The 16469-nt window shown below is 42.4% G+C and overlaps 1 protein-coding gene across 1 annotated transcript in view; it reads right to left on the bottom strand.

Moving 5' to 3' along the window:
- LOC141130771 (vomeronasal type-2 receptor 26-like) overlaps nt 1–16469 on the bottom strand; it is a 132440-nt gene that overhangs the window by 83393 nt on the left and 32578 nt on the right. Inside the window, exons 2-3 of the mRNA XM_073618160.1 lie at nt 11595–11886; nt 7012–7794 (exon numbers count right to left, since the gene is read on the bottom strand). Coding sequence (XP_073474261.1) covers nt 7012–7794; nt 11595–11886 — 1075 coding nt within the window. The remainder of the gene's footprint in view (nt 1–7011; nt 7795–11594; nt 11887–16469) is intronic.

Raw genomic sequence — 16469 nt, 5'->3', positions numbered from 1 at the left:
GGGTGATAACCCTTCCCTATGTTTTCCAAAAAGCTTAAAAATAGATTTTTTGGCTGGAGCTACACTTTAAAAATGTACCAGTTCAAAATTACAAACAGATTCTACTTAACAACAAACCTACAGTCCCTGTCTTGTTTGGACCACCTGTACACTGCTGTTCAGAGTATATAGGGCCTGGGGGCCCCACGCCTTTCCTTTTTTTAATTTGAGTGCGGGGTTCCCCTTAATATCAATACAAGACCCAAAGGGCCTGGTAATGGACTGGGGGTGGGGGGAACCCATGCTATTTGTCTCACTGATTTTCATCCATATGGCCGGGACCCGACATTACATTAAAGCCGCAAGCAATTTTAAATGACTTTTATTCTTTTAAAAATGTCATTTTGTGCAGGGATGGTTCTAAGCACGGGAAACACGTGCCACTTTACAGGCATACTATAGGCACTCCCCCAGGTACGATATTTAAAGGAATATTTAACTTTTAATTTAACTTTTTTTTAACTTTTTATTTAAGCTCCCGAAAAAACGGCCGTTTTTAAAACTTTTTTTTTAATTGATACACGTCCCCAAACCCTTTTTTAGGATGATACCATGCAAATTAGCCTTTAAAATCTGCACTTTTGATTTCAAACGTTCGAGTCCCATAGACTTCAATGGGGGTTCTAAATTTCGCGCAAATTTTAGGTCCGTTTGCAGGTTCTGGTGCGAAACGAACCGGGTGTGATCGGCTCATCCCTAATGAGCAAGTTTGGATTGGAGGAACTTGACTGGCCTGACCTCATCGTTGGATCTAGATGGACCTTAGGTTAATATTAAAGGAGCTGAGGGGAGCTGCTGCACACAGAAGGCATTTTATCTTAATGCATAGAATGCATTAAGATAAAAAAACCTTCTGCCTTTTCAACCACTTTATGACTCAATAATCAGCATAGGCTAGTGCCAGGTTTGGCATCCAACAGCCACTTCTGGTGGTAAAAGGTTTGGTTGCATGACAGATTAAAATCCACTAGGATGCAGAGTAGATAGGCTGACTCTGAGTTCCAGTGCCATACAATGGTTTCTGCTGATGACAAGCTCAATTCCAGGCTGGTTGTACAATGGCTGGAGGGTCTCCTCATCACATCAGATCTTATATTCAGGTCTCAGACACAAAAATGGACACCACATTGGGTTCATCCTCAGAGGCCCCATGAAACTGGACTTTCATAACATTCTGGAGATATCTCAAATAATAACTATATATACCTGGGTATATGTTCACAGAGGTCCTGTCCTGGGTGGAGGCACTGCTAACTTTATTATCAAACCCACTCTTCCACTTAGTGAAGGTTCTGGTTCTTTTATTTATCTACAGGTTTAGCTCAATATTCTGTTTAGGGATGGCCATTTTCATAACCCTCACCCCCCTATGTGTTGCTCACATTTGCACACACAGATTCTAATGGTTAAAGTAATACTAAATTCTTGTTTCTTTTTACTGAAAAAAACAAACATGTTATACTTACCTCCTCTGTGCAGTGATTTTGCACAGAGCAGCCCGGATCCTTCTCTTCTCGGGTCCCTCACATGAGTTCCTGGCCCCTCCCTCCTGCCGAGCACCCCCACAGCAAGCAGGTTGCTAAGGGGGCACCCGAGTCGAGCCGCTGCTCTGTGTGTCCATTCAGACATGGAGCCACAGCGTGGCCATGCCCCCTCTCTTTGATTGGCTCACTGGACCCAATGATTCCCGCTGTGTGTCTCAGCCAATCAGGTTAGCCGAGTCTCTTGTGCAACATCGCTGGATCAAGATGGGGCTCAGGTAAGTATTAGGGGGGCTGGGTGGGGGTTGGGGGCTGCACACAGAAGGTTGTTTTATCCTAATGCACAGAATGTATTAAGAGACAAAACCTTCTGCCTTTACAATCACTTTAAATACACTCACAGGCCACTTTATTAGGTACACCTTGCTAGTACCAGGTTGGGCCCCCTTTTGCCTTCAGAATTGCCTTCATTCTTCATGACATAGATTCAAGGTGTTGGAAACATTCCTCAGAGATTTTGGTCCATATTGACATGATAGCATCATGCAGTTGTTGCAGATTTATCGGCTGCACATCCATGATGCAAATCTGACGTTCCTACACATCCCAAAGGTGCTCCATTGTATTGGGATTTGGTGACTGTGGAGGCCATTGGAGTACAGTGACTTCATTGTCATGTTCAAGAATTCAGTTTGAGATGATTTGAGCTTTGTGACATGGTTGGTGCATTATTCTGCTGGAAGTAGCCATTAGAAGACAGTAATCATAAAGGGATGGACATGGTCAGCAACAATACTCTGGTAGGCCGTGGTGTTTAAACGATGCTCAATTGGTACTAAGTGACCCAAAGTGTGCCTAGAAAATATCTCCCCCACACCATTACACCACCACCACCAGCCTGAACCGTTGATACAAGGCAGGATGCATCCATGCTTTCATGTTGTTCACGCCAAATTATGACCTAACTATCTGAATATCTGACAGGAGTGGCACCCGGTGTGGTCTTCTACTGCTGTAGTCCATCTGCTTCAAGGTTCAATGTGTTGTGCATTCAGAGATGGTATTCTGCAGTCCTTGGTTGTAATGAGTGGTTATTTGAGTCACTGTTGCCTTTCTATAATCTCCAACCAGTCTGTCTATTCTCCTCTGACATCAACAAGGAATTTTCCTCGACACAACTGCTGCTCACTGGATATTTTCTCTTTTTCGGGCCATTCTCTGTAAACCCCAGAGATGGTTGTGCGTGAAAATCCTAGTAGATCAGCAGTTTTTGAAATACTCAGACCAGCCCGTCTGGCACCAATACCCACGTCACATTCAATCTCACTTAAATCCCCTTTCTTCCTCATTCTGATGCTCGGTTTGAACTTCAGCAAGTCATCTTCACCAAGTCTAAATGCCTAAATGCATTGAGTTGCTGCCGTGTGATTGGCTGATTGGCAATTTGTGTTACCGAGCAATTGAACAGGTGTACCTAATAAAGTGGCAGTGGGTGTATAATTGGCCAAGTATTAACATATAAAGTTTAATTTCACATTACCCTGATTTCTACACAAATTAAGGATAGGGTTGAAGCACAGTTACACTGGTTACCTTGGTAGTCATGTATGTACTGTACAAAGATAAGGTTTAATGACGGCTCCATAAATGATTCTTAAACATTGATTTCTAAGTAAAATATAGAAAAAAACTTACAGTGCCTTAAAAAAGTATTCATACCCCTTGAAATTTTCCACATTTTGTCATGTTACAACCAAAAAACGTAAATGTATTTTATTGGGATGTTATGTGATAGACCAACACACAGGGGCACATAATTGTGAAGTGGATGGAAAATGATAAAAGGTTTTACTTTTAGGCCAAAATGTAAAATTTTGGTCTCATTTGACCAGAGCACCTTCTTCCATGTGTTTGCTGTGTCCTACACATGGCTTCTCGCAAACTGCAAACTGGACTTCTTATGGCTTTCTTTTAACAATGGCTTTCTTCTTGCCACTCTTCCATAAAGGCCAGATTTGTGGAGAGCACGACTAATAGTTGTCCTGTGGACAGATTCTCCCATCTGAGGTACCATGGGCCTCTTGGCTGCTTCTCTGATGAATGCTCTCCTTGCCTGGCCTGTCAGTTTAGGTGGACGGCCATGTCTTGGTAGGTTTGCAGTTGTGCCATACTCTTTCCATTTTCAGATGATGGATTGAACAGTGATCCGTGAGATGTTCAAAGCTTGGGATATTTTTTATAACCTAACCCTGCTTTACACTTCTCCACAACTTTATCCCTGACCTGTCTGGTGTGTTCTTTGGCCTTCATGATGCTGTTTGTTCACTAAGAGACAGTTCACACAGGGGCAGCACGACTTGCAGCGCGACTTCCCTAGGCAACCTGCACATGACTTCAGCCACGGCTTCCAAAATTACTTCTGTATAGAAGTCAATGCAAGTCGCCTGAAGTCGCCCCAAAAGTAGTACAGGAACCTTTTTCTAAGTCGAAGCGAGTCCTTCCTATTAGAACGGTTCCATAGTACAGAATGGAACGCGACTTGTCAGGTGGCTAAGTCACCTGACAAGTCGTCCCTGTGTGAACCGGGTCTAAGGTTCACTAACAAACCTCTGAGGTCTTCACAGAACAGCTGTATTTATATTGAGAGTAAATTACACACAGGTGGATTCTATTACTAATTAGGTGACTTCTAAAGGCAATTGGTTCCACTAGATTTTAGTTAGGAGTATCAGAGTAAAGGGGGCTGAATACAAATGCACGCCACACTTTTCAAAAATTTGTAAAAAAAAAATGAAAACCATTTATGATTTTCCAGCCACTTCACAATTACATGCCACTTTGTATTGGTCTATCACATACAATCCCAATACAATAAATGTAAGTTTTTGGTTGTAACATGATAAATTATGTGGTAAATTGCAAGGGGTATGAATACTTTTGCAAGGCACAGTATGATATGTGTGAATACATGAGCAGATCTATCTACCTCAAAAGTTCTGATAAAGAAGTATAATTCTATGTATTTTGCTAATGATCAAATAACATTACGGTGCTCAAAAGGTAATGTTAGATTGTTTTGATGTTAGAACAGATGGTTCTTCTCTAGATTCTTAGAACGCGTTTTGTATGTAACATGGAAACAGTTAATCTTCTTGTTCTGCAATAAGGGATTTGAAAAATGAGAGGTCTCTTATAGTGAGCAATGGGGTTGATTTACTAATATTGGAGAGTGCAAAATCTGGTAGGATTCATGTGATTGGCTAATGTTAGTGATGCTGGCTGCTGATTGGTTGGCTGTCCTGAAGTCGCTAGCGTGGACGGAAGGAGCGCTGGGTGAATGAGTTGTAGTGCCTGGAGGTTGGTGGATGTTGGCGGCGGTGCAGATCACGTTTTCCTCTTTTTCATCACATATACATACGGATATCTGACCGGAAGTTACGCTGCAGAGGGGGGACACTGGAGTCTCCTTCCCCTCCGCCCATGGATGACCTTTCTGCCCTAAATCTGGGAACCAGGAGAATATCGCAACTTGGGGACCAGGATTACATCATTTACATTATACGCCTGTACCCCTGCACTCTGGTGAGTGAAAGCACAAGAGGGGAGCACAGTCACTTTTGTCAGCACGGTTTTTTTGCTTATCCCTGGAATATTTTCACCCATTGAAGGAAGCACTATGTCACTTTATATGGACACTTATTTTTACATTTTTTGGTTATTATTGGCTATTATCCACAGCAGTCTATTGAGCTTATATGTTTATATTTGTTATCAGTGTTGATTGACAGGCAATACTTATATCAGCTGTTGTTATTTATTTATTGACTGCATCTCTTTACACACACCTTCACAATATATTTTATATTTATATTTTTTTATATATATCCTTTACCCTTTGCACATATTTAGTTTCAAGCATACTATTTGTCACTTTTTCACGTGAAAGGTAGAACTTTGTTCTTGCTGAACATACACAGTCTGTACATCTTATGTATATGTTTACATATATATCTCTTATGTATATGTTTACATATATATCTGTCTATTTGATGGTACACACATCACCAATAGTTACATACACATAGGTTTTTTATTAGTACAGCACCATTTCCCTTTTTTTCGTTTTTACACTTTGATTGGGTTTCACCTAGGTGGGACTTTCTTATAGGGAGGCAGCAGTCACACATATCCTAAGCATGGATACCTTTGATTATTTTCAATAGACATTTGTCAAGGTGCTGACAGGGTCACTCACAGCTCAAGGTTAAGCCTATTCCTGCTCTGGTGTATGGCCAACTTAATTCTTCTACTAAAAAAATACAGTTTGTTTTGTTGGGGCCCTCAGTGAAGATACTATTCAGACAGGGGCCAAAGTGGGACCTGCACGTAGTAAAATATGATGAAAATGATACCTTTTCCCTGTTCAGACATGAAGTCTGGCAGAGGGAAGTCTCAGAACCAATTCATTTTGCAGCCCTCAGATGTGGTCAGATGCTAAAAGTTGCAAAAAACGTATATTTCCTTCGACCATGTCCCCTCCCCAAACTTTTCCTTCAAGATAAATGACACAATCATTAGTCCATCCCCTTATGTTAGCATGCTAGGTGTAATCCTGGACTCTGTCCTCTCCTTTTGAGTTCACAGCTAATCACTGTCCAAATCTTGTTACCTTAATCTCCACAATATCTCCAAAATGCACTCCTTCTTGCCAATGACACCACCAACATGCAAATAAACTCTCTTAGTATCCCTCACCTCGACTATAACACCTCCCCCTCATTGGCCTACCACTACACAGGTTATCCCATCTATAGTGCTGCTGCTAGATGTATGCACCTAACCAACAGCTCATTAACCACCAAGTCTTTTTGCCAATTTCTCCACTGGCTTGCGCTCATCTAACAACTAAAATTCTTACTACTAACAAGAGCCGTGCCCTGAGGAGCTACATCAACAACCTCATCTCAAAATATCATTCAAACCATCCTCTCCGCTCCCGCAAGACCTCCTGCTCTCTAGCTCCCTCAACACATTCTCCTATGCTCTCTTCCAAGACTACTTCAGAGACTCTTTCATCCTTTGAAACATTCTAATACAATCTGTCTGGCTATCTCCTGCTCTGTCCACCTTCAGGCAATCCCTGAAAACTCATCTGTTCAGGGAAGCCTATCCTGCCACCACCTAAAAACTATACTTTTATTTTCTCATTAGCTCATCCAATACAGTTATTACCTTTTGTATCACTTGCAGACTTTTTTTAGATTGTGAGCTCCCATGAGCAAGGCCCACCTAACCCTCTTGCATTGAATTATATTGTAACTGTACTGTTTCCCTTTATTTTTCAAAGCACTGTGCAAACAGTTGGTGCTTTATAAATCCTGTAGAATAATTATAAAAAAACAAAAATATTTGGTCAAAGTACCTTCTTACGTTTCTATACAAAAAAAAATCTAAAAAATAATTTACAGACTATTGCACTATATGGTTTTACCTGCTTAAATCTGTTAATATTAAAACTGTGATTAAACTTGTTGAAAAAATGTATAGCTTCAGCCATAGCTTCTACTGCAATATACACTCGTAGAGATTCTCCGCAAAGCATACTTCCTTTAATTTGTGTAAAAAGGACTTTTATGAAACTCTCATTAAAAATAGTAAAGTTTTGGAAATAAATATTTTTCCCATTTTGAGTTGATGTTATATTGTAAAATGTAATGATCAGATCATCTATCAGCTGTTCAATTTGTGAATGTCTTGACAATAGATTGTCATCAAATGGACTTTCATCAATAAGAATTTGCGGATCAAACAACTGTAAAAACAAACTTGTTATAAAATTTGTCAAAATGGTTATCATCTTTATTTCACCTGAAGTCCAGCCTGGGGGAAGGATAATCATATTGTTTCTATTGAATTGAGAGTATCTATTAAGGTATCCCCGAGCATTGCTTGTGAAGGAACCACAAAGTATTAAAACTTTACAATGTACTTTACTAAGTGTGTCTTTCCACTGATTCATTGTAGCGTAATTCACGGTCATTCTTTTTTCAAAAGCCACACAAATCTCCTGGGAAGCCAAATTTCTCTTCAGAATTTGCACTTCATTCTCTCCAGTATCATTGTCTGAAAAAAGTATTCCAACCCAATTCCAGCCAAAATATTTCACTAGTTTGGCAATTGCTAAATAATAGACATAATCATTCTGAACGGTCCTGAAAACATGCGGGTAAATGAGTCTGTCACTTAATGAGTAATCGGTGGCTCCATAGCTGATCTGAAAGGAGAAGGATTAACTATTAACAGGGCTGGCACCTGCATAAGGCTAATTAGACAGCTGCTTAAGGGCATCAGAATGGGAAGTGGCACTGGTGGAGCATTGATGGTCGCAATGGTGACCCTGCCTATGCTCTAGGGGACCGTGAGGCCTTCTTTTCACATTAGGTTTTACACTTTAACATTCACTGGAACAGATCCCTGTATTTTCCTCCTGCAGCCTCTGAAAGACTGCTTCTCCACTTTTCCCTCCCGTCGGCATTCTGCAGATGCTGGAGGAAAATACAGGGGATCTGTTCCAGTATATGCTTCCCCTCCCACTCCTCCTCTCCAGGTTCTACTTCCTTCTGCTGCCCGGGCCACTTACTGTATGTGCTCCCCTGGTACCCCCTCCCACAGCACTACCGGCTTCACCTCTTCTCCCGTCAGCTGCAGCGCAGGATTGCTTCAGGATGTAGAACAGGGAAGGGGCTGGTAAATTAATAATTTACTGGCCCCTACCCTTTCTGAATGAAAACGGTGAGTGATCGATTACTGTGTTCATTTATAATTGTGTTTATTATGCTTTGGTTTGTGAATGAACAGGGAGGATGTGCTCTTCCTGTTCATTCATTCTGTGTAGCTAAGGCTGCAGTGATGGTGATTGAGGACTGTGTCCTCAATCTAATTTCTCTGTCTTAAAAATGAGACATCGGGGTCTGTTTAGACTCCTGATATTTCACCAAAGCTCCTTAAAGGGCTGATAAAAAATTGGAGAAAATAATAAAAATAAAAAAATAACAAAGGTAAAAACAATTGATACTGTCCACTGCCCTATTGACACCATCCACTGTTCTACTGACCCCGTTCTCTGCCCTACTGACAAAGTCCACAGCCATACTGACACTGTCCATTTCTCTACTGACTGACACCTTCCACTACCCTACTGACACCATCCACTGTGTGGGATGGTCAGAGCAGAGGACATGGGGTATGCATTGTGGAGAAGAGGGGGGTGGGGTGGGGGATGGTGGGGGCGGCAAAAATGCTATTGCCTGTGAAGACAACAATCCTTTCACCAGCCCTGACTATTAACTATAATGTTACTATATTTCAAAGTTACATTCATATCCAGTTGGCACTAAAATTATAATTAGAGACTGCACTGTACAAATATTTAAAAATACAACTGATCTTCTAAATTAAATCAGCTAAATACATTTCAGGTGCATTAAAACAAAACATGTATTTCTATATACTGTAGAATGCAGCCAGAGCCTGAGTAGAAAAGCCGGCCCCTGCCAGCATGCTGTAGAGAAGGATTCTTGCTCTCTGTGTTAAAACAGTGGTCTACCTGCAGAGGTACGATATGCCCCCGGTTGAGTCAGATCTGTGGCTCTCCAATCAGCAAGGGTCATAAGTATTATATTATATAGCTTGGGCTTATCAGTGGACATGTTGGACCTCTGCAGAGAGACCACTGTTTTCACACAGAGAACAGTGACCTTTCTCTGCAGCAGGCTGGCAGGGGACAGGTGTCACTACTGTGGCTAATTTATACATATACTAAATTATACATACCCAGAAAAACTATGCAAATCAGGAGACCCAACATCAACCTGGCTTTACTAGTGATCTGCTTGCTTTGAATCACCGATTCTGGCTAGCCAGAAAAAACTGTTTACCCTCATTTTCAAAAAAGAAGTCAACAAAAGATAAACTACGTTTCTCTCAGTATATATTCATAAAGATGTAATTTATATTTATAGATACAAACTCTAACACAGCTTTGTATTCATTTTGCTTAAAGCCTAGTTGAAGCCTACTTTATGTTTCCGGTGTTCCCCACTGACAGTTGAATGTAAAAAAACAATGACAGCAATAAAAAATAAAAGATAAAAACAGAGCGAGAGTCCCTCCCATTCCATACCAGGCACTTCAGGTGTGGTATGGATTTTAAGGGTTATCCCACACCAAAATGAAAAAAAAAAGGCGTGGGGTCCCCTCAAAATCCATACCAAACCCTTATCAAAGCATACAGCTTGGCAGACCAGGAAAGGGGAGGGGGGTGGGCGAGCATCCTCCCTCTTGGGGGGGTGCTTTGGGGTAGGGGGCTCCCCTCCAAAGCATCTAGTCTCCATTTTGATGAGGAGCAAGGGCCTTTTCCCCACAGCCCTGGCCCAGTGGTTGTGGGGGTGTAGGGGGGGACTTATCGGGATCTGGAAGCCCCATTAACAAGAAGGCCCCCAGATCCAGCCCCCCTATTTGAATGAGTATGGGTTACACACAGAGCATACTGTTTTTGACAAGTTCTTTATTAAAAAACAAACACAATGTCCCCCAGTGTAGATCTATCATCAATCACGATAAACGCCGGCCACCGATCTCCCCCCCCCAAAAAAAAGGTCCTCACGCGATGAAGGCTCCCATCATCTGACAGCTCTGCCGCCTCCCACTGCTAATAAATGAAAGGGCAGGGGCACCCGGTGATGTCACTGTATAGCCCCCCTTGTGACATAATTTTTTTACTATATACCCATAGGGGGACAGGATCTGGGAGCCACCTTGTGGAAGGGGGCTTCAAGATTCCGATAAGCCCTCTGCCTGCAGACCCCCACAACCACAGGCCAGGGTTTTGGGGAAGAGTCCCTTTGTACCCATCAACATGAGGACAAGGTGATTAAGTGATGTCACCATATGGCCCTGCCCCCTGGTGATGTCATTGACTAGGGCATGCTGGGCAGATGACATCACATGGGGTGGAGTCACTCAATGATATAATTGGGTGACCCTGCCTTTTAATTTATTTAGCGGCAGAGCTGTCAGTCTTTGGAAGCCTTTGCTGGCTGCAGGCTTTTTTTTTGGGGGGGGTCAACAGCCAGCATTCATCATGATTATATACCCATGGGGGGACAGGATCTGGGGGCCCCCTTGTTGAAGGGGGCTTCAAGATTCCGATTGCCTGCATATTCCCACAATCACTGGCCAGGGTTGTGGGGAAGAGGCCCTTGTCCCCATCAACATGAGGACAAGGTGCTTTGATGACATCACTGTATGGCCCCGCATCCTTGTGACGTCATCAACTGGGGCATGCTGGGCCGATGACATCACAAAGGGTGGGGCCACTCGGTGACATAATCGGGTGGCCCCACCTTTTAATGTATTTAGCGGTGGGAGGTGGTGAAGCTGTCATTCGGCTGGAGCCTCCATCAGGTGCAGACCTTTTTTTTATTTGGGGTTAACTGGCATTCATCATGATCGACGTTGGATCTACTCCAGGGTACAATTTTTTTAATAATGCACTTGTCAAAAGTTGCCTCCTTTTCTTATTTACACAACATTTTTTTTTATTTTGGTGAACGAGTAGGGTTGCTATGTACCCCATATTTATCGACAGGGAGGGGCTGAATCTGGGGGCCCCCTTGTTAAAGGGGGCTTCCAGATTCCAATAAGCCCCTTGCCCACAGACCCCAACAATCACTGGCCAGAGTTGTGGGGAAGAGGCCCTTGTCCCCATTGTTGCTATTTTTTAAAATTGTTAAAACAGCCTGCTTTAGCATTTTTTGGTCCAGTGTTTGTCCAGCATTTTTTTTAGCTCCTGGTGTGCATGAAGCCGAATGATGGAAAATGGGACAAAATCCTTAGTGATTGTGCTAGGTGTGTCTTCATTTGTTTGATTGACTTTGCAGTTACAAAAACTTTAATTGTTAGAGTTTTTTTTACACTTCAACTTTCACAGACTGTCATGTTTTTGTAAAATGTATATTGTTTTCTCTGTTGACTTAGACTATTATTACAAATATACAAGTACTTTTCACTCACCTGTGTGTATCTGTACAGTCCAAGGATTTGGGCGATTGGGATTGTAGTGGATGAATATTGATCTCCAATAACACCAGCCAGCTTGCCTTGTTCTTTACAGGAATAATTAGGAAATGTCCCATTTGGTCCAGATAAGATCTGCAGAACACTCTGTGCACCCTTCCTGGGTTCCAACCATGAATCATATAGATGGAAGCCTAGAGTGATATTGGGTAAGATATCTGGATCCTGGTTAATACTATCAATTGCGGAAAGGAAAGCTAGGAGGTTCAGGTAATACCGGAAAGACGGGCTACAAAAAGATTTTTCCAAAACAGTACATTAACAATTTCTATACAGATATGTCAAATGTTTTAAAAATATTCATACATGTGATCAGCATTAACTACAGAGGGAAAAGCTTTTGGGCAATGCTTTCTGGGGAATGAATAAAACAGCAGAAACAATGTTGAGTTAATGCTAAGTTCCACAAAGCAGGTCTGTAAATGAAAGTCTCATTACTGAATGTTTAAACTAGGGATGGGCTGTCTGTTTGGGTCGAACATGAGTTTGACTCGAATATTGGCTGTTCGCCCGTTCGCCGAATAGCGAACAATTTGGGGTGTCCGTGGCAAATTTGAAAGCCGCGGAACACCCTTTAAAAGTCTATGGGAGAAATCAAAAGTGCTAATTTTAAAGGTTAATATACAAGCTATTGTCATAAAAAGTGTTTGGGGACCCGGATCCTGCCCCAGGGGACATGTATCAATGCAAAAAAAGTTTTAAAAACGGCCATTTTTTCGGGAGCAGTGATTTTAATAATGCTTAAAGTGAAACAATAAAAGTGAAATATTCCTTTAAATTTCGTACCTGGGGGGTGTTTATAGTATGCCTGTGAGTAGCACGTTTCTGTGTTTACAACAGTCTGAGAGCAAAATGACATTTCTAAAGGAAAAGAAAGTCATTTAAAACTATTACTAGCACTAGTGTCAGCTATTAATGAATTGTTGGGTCTCTGTAATACACATAAAAGTAATTGAAAAAACCGGCCTGGGGTTCCCCCACAGTGCATTACCAGGCCCTTTGAGTCTGGTATGAATATTAAGGGGCACCCCAAAACAAAATAAAAAAAAAAAATGCCTGGGGTTCCTCCAAATTCCATACCAGGACCTTCAGGTCTGGTATGGATATTAAGGGGAACCCCGCGCCAAAATGAAAAAAAAAAGGCGTGGGGGTCCCCCTCAAAATCCATACCAGACCCTTATCCGAGCATGCAACCTGGCAGGCTGCAGGAAAAGAGGGGGGACAAGAGAGCGCCCACCCCTCCTGAACCGTACCAGGCCACATGTCCTCAACATGGGGAGGATGTCCCCATGTTGATGGAGACAAGGGCTTCATCCCCACAACCCTTGCCCGGTGGTTGTGGGGGTCTGCAGGTGGGGGGCTGATCAGAATCTGGAAGCCCCCCTTAACAAGGGGACCCCCAGATCCCACCCCCCTGTGTAAAATGGTAATGGGGTACAAATGTACCCCTACCATTTCACAAAAAAAGTGTCAAAGTGTTTTTTTTTTTCATTTTGGCGCGGGGTTCCCCTTAAAATCCATACCAGACCTGAAGGTCCTGGTAATGGAGTTTGGGGGGACCCCCACACAAATTTTTTTTTAAATTTTGGTTCAGGGTTCCCCTTAATATTCATACCAGACCCAAAGGGCTTGGTAATGGACTGGGAGGAATCCCATGCTGTTTTTTTTCAATGACTTTAATCTGTATTGCAGAGACCCAACAATTCATTAATAGCCACGAGTAGTTTTAAATTACTTTTTTCTTTTAGAAATGACATTTTGTGCAGGGACTTTTCTAAACATGGGAAACATGCGCTACTTTACAGGCATACTATAGACACCCCCCAGGTACGAAATTTAAAGGAATATTTCACATTTATTGTATCACTTTAAGCATTATTAAAATCACTGCTCCCGAAAAACTGCCATTTTAAAAACATTTTTTTGCATTGATACATGTCCCCTGGGGCAGGACCCAGGTCCCCAAACACTTTTTTATGACAATAACTTTGGGGCATATTAGCCTTTAAAATTAGCACTTTTGATTTCTCTCATAGACTTTTAAAGGGTGTCCCATGGCTTTCGAATTTGCCGCGAACACCCCAAATTGTTTTCTATTCGGCGAATGGGCGAACAGCCAATGTTCATGTTCGACTCGAACAGACAGCCCATCCCTATTCAGCAGGTGTTCAGTGAACTTCATTGAAACCAGTTAAATTGAAAATGCTAATTTTCTGCTCTAATAGGCAAGAGGGTGAAAAAAAGGGAGTGGGCGAGTACTGCCTTCGAGAACAATGCAAGGCGCAATCCTGGGAGGTTGTCATATGACGTCCTCCCAGAACAACAGTGCTCCCATCCGACCATCATTTTACAATAGGCTGGGTGGAAAGGCGTTAAAGTAAACCCATTTGAGTCTCGCATGTATTTTAAGAGGGTACGTCACAAAAAATTTAAAATATAAAATAAAAAAAAGCATGAGGTTCCCCAGGATATACTGTACATACCAGACCCTTTGATTTTGGTACAGATTTTAAGGGGGCCTCCATGCAAAAAAAAAGTGAGTTCCCCTAAACCCCCCGAAATCTGGAAGCCAACTTTAACAAGGAGTCCCACCCCCCCAGGTGAATGAGTATGGGGTACATTTGGGGGCCATTTGCCAGCCAGTAATCATCCCACTCCTTGATACCACGAATACGACGAGAACACCGGAAGAAGAACCAGAAGGACCCAAAGAAGAAGAAGATGGAGGAAGAAACCGAAGGAAGATAAAAGAAAGAAGAAAGAAGATAGAAGAAAGAAGAAAGAAGAAGCATTTAAATAAAGGAATTGTCAAAAACTGTCTCTTGTCATTTTTAACATTTTTGACACTTTTTTAGTGAAATGGCCATTTCACACAGGGGGGAGGGCTGGGATCTGGGGGTCTCCTTGTTAAAGGGGGCTTCCAGATTCCGATAACCCCCCCGCCCACAGACCCCCACAACCACCGGCCAAGCGTTTTTTGGGATTAGGCCCTTGTCCCCATCAACATGGGGACAAGGTGTTTTGGGGGGCTACCCCAAAGCATCCTCCCAATGTTGAGGGCATGTGGCATGGTACGGTTCAGGAGGGGGGGCGCTCTCTCGCCCCCCCCTCTTTTCCTGCGGCCTGCCAGGTTGCGTACTCAGATAAGGGTCTGGTATGGATTTTTGGGGGGACCTCACAACATTTTTTTTTTTAATTTTGGCGTGGGGTTCCCCAAAGGGTCTGGTATAAATTTTGAGGGGGAACCCACACCATTTTTTTTTTTTTTTATTTGGCCGGGGTTCCCCTTAATATCCGTACCAGACCTGAAGGGCCTGGTATGGAACTTAGGGGGACCCCCATGTCATTTTTTTAAAAAATTTTGGTTTGGGGTTCCCCTGTGGGGAATTCCCATGCTGTTTTTATCAATGAACTTTTATGTGTATTGTCGGACCGGCAATTCATTAATAGCCGCGAGTAAGTTTAAATGACTTTTTTTCCTTTGAAATGTCATTTTGCTGTCAGACTGTTCTAAGCACGGGAAACATGCTCCCCTTTACAGGCATACTATAGACACCCCCCAGGTATGAAATTTAAAGGGATATTACACTTTTATTGTTTCACTTTAAGCATTATTAAAATCACTGCTCCCGAAAAAACGGACGTTTTTAAAACTCTTTTTTGCATTGATCCATGTCCCCTGGGGCAGGACCCAGGTCCCCAAACACTTTTTATGACAATACCCTGAATATAGGCCTTTAAAATTAGCACTTTTGATTTCTCCCATAGACTTTTAAAGGGTGTTCCGTGGCATTCGAATTTGCCGTGAACACCCCAAATTGTTCGCTGTGTGGCGAACTGGCGAACAACCAATGTTCGAGTCGAACATGAGTTCGACTCGAAGCTCATCCCTAGTGCACACTGTGCAGAGGACGCACTACACTAACTGTAAATACTGCAGCTGCCTGCGGTACTAATAGGATCAGAACACCACCAATTTTCTTCAGGTAGCTTTAGGTACACACTGTGCAGAGGACGCACTACACTAACTTGTAAATACTGCAGCTGCCTGCGGTACTAACAGGATCAAAAGAACACCGCCAATTTTCTTCAGGTAGCTTTAGGTGCACACTGTGCAGAGGACACAGTACACTAACTGTTAATACTTTATCTGCCTGCCTGTGGTATTAATAGGAGCAGAACAACAGCAATTGTCTTCAGGTAGCTTTAGGTGCACACTGTGCAGAGGACGCACTACACTAACTTGTAAATACTGCAACTGCCTGCAGTACTAATAGGATCAGAAGAACAACACCAATTTTCTTCAGGTAGCTTTAGGTGCACACTGCGCAGAGGACGCACTACACTAACTTGTTAATACTGCAGCTGCCTGCGGTACTAATAGAATCAGAAAAACACCACCAATTTTCTTCAGGTAGCTTGTAGTGCGTCCTCTGCACACTGTGAAGAGGATGCACTACACTAACTGTTAATACTGTAGCTAATAGGACTAATAGGATCAGAAGAACACCAGCAATTTTCTTCAGGTAGCTGTAAATACTGTAAAAACACCTGCCTGCCTGTCAGTAGAAAGAGAATAACAGGAATGAATCTAGCTAAACTGAATACAGTATATCTATCTATCTATCTACCTATCTATCTATCTATCTATATATATACAGCACCTAGGATGCATATATATACACAATACACTGTAAGTGCAGCTAACTGACTCGCTTGCCTATTCTATCTAACTTACATCAAATGACACTGTCTCTCTCTCTCTCTATCTCTCTCTCTCAACGCCAGAACACACTACACAGGGCCGACGTG

The sequence above is a fragment of the Aquarana catesbeiana genome, linkage group LG01, assembly GCF_042186555.1.
Source record: "Aquarana catesbeiana isolate 2022-GZ linkage group LG01, ASM4218655v1, whole genome shotgun sequence".
NCBI lineage: Eukaryota > Metazoa > Chordata > Amphibia > Anura > Ranidae > Aquarana > Aquarana catesbeiana.
Note: the sequence above shows the minus strand (reverse complement) of the source record. Positions and strands in the feature narration are given on the sequence as shown.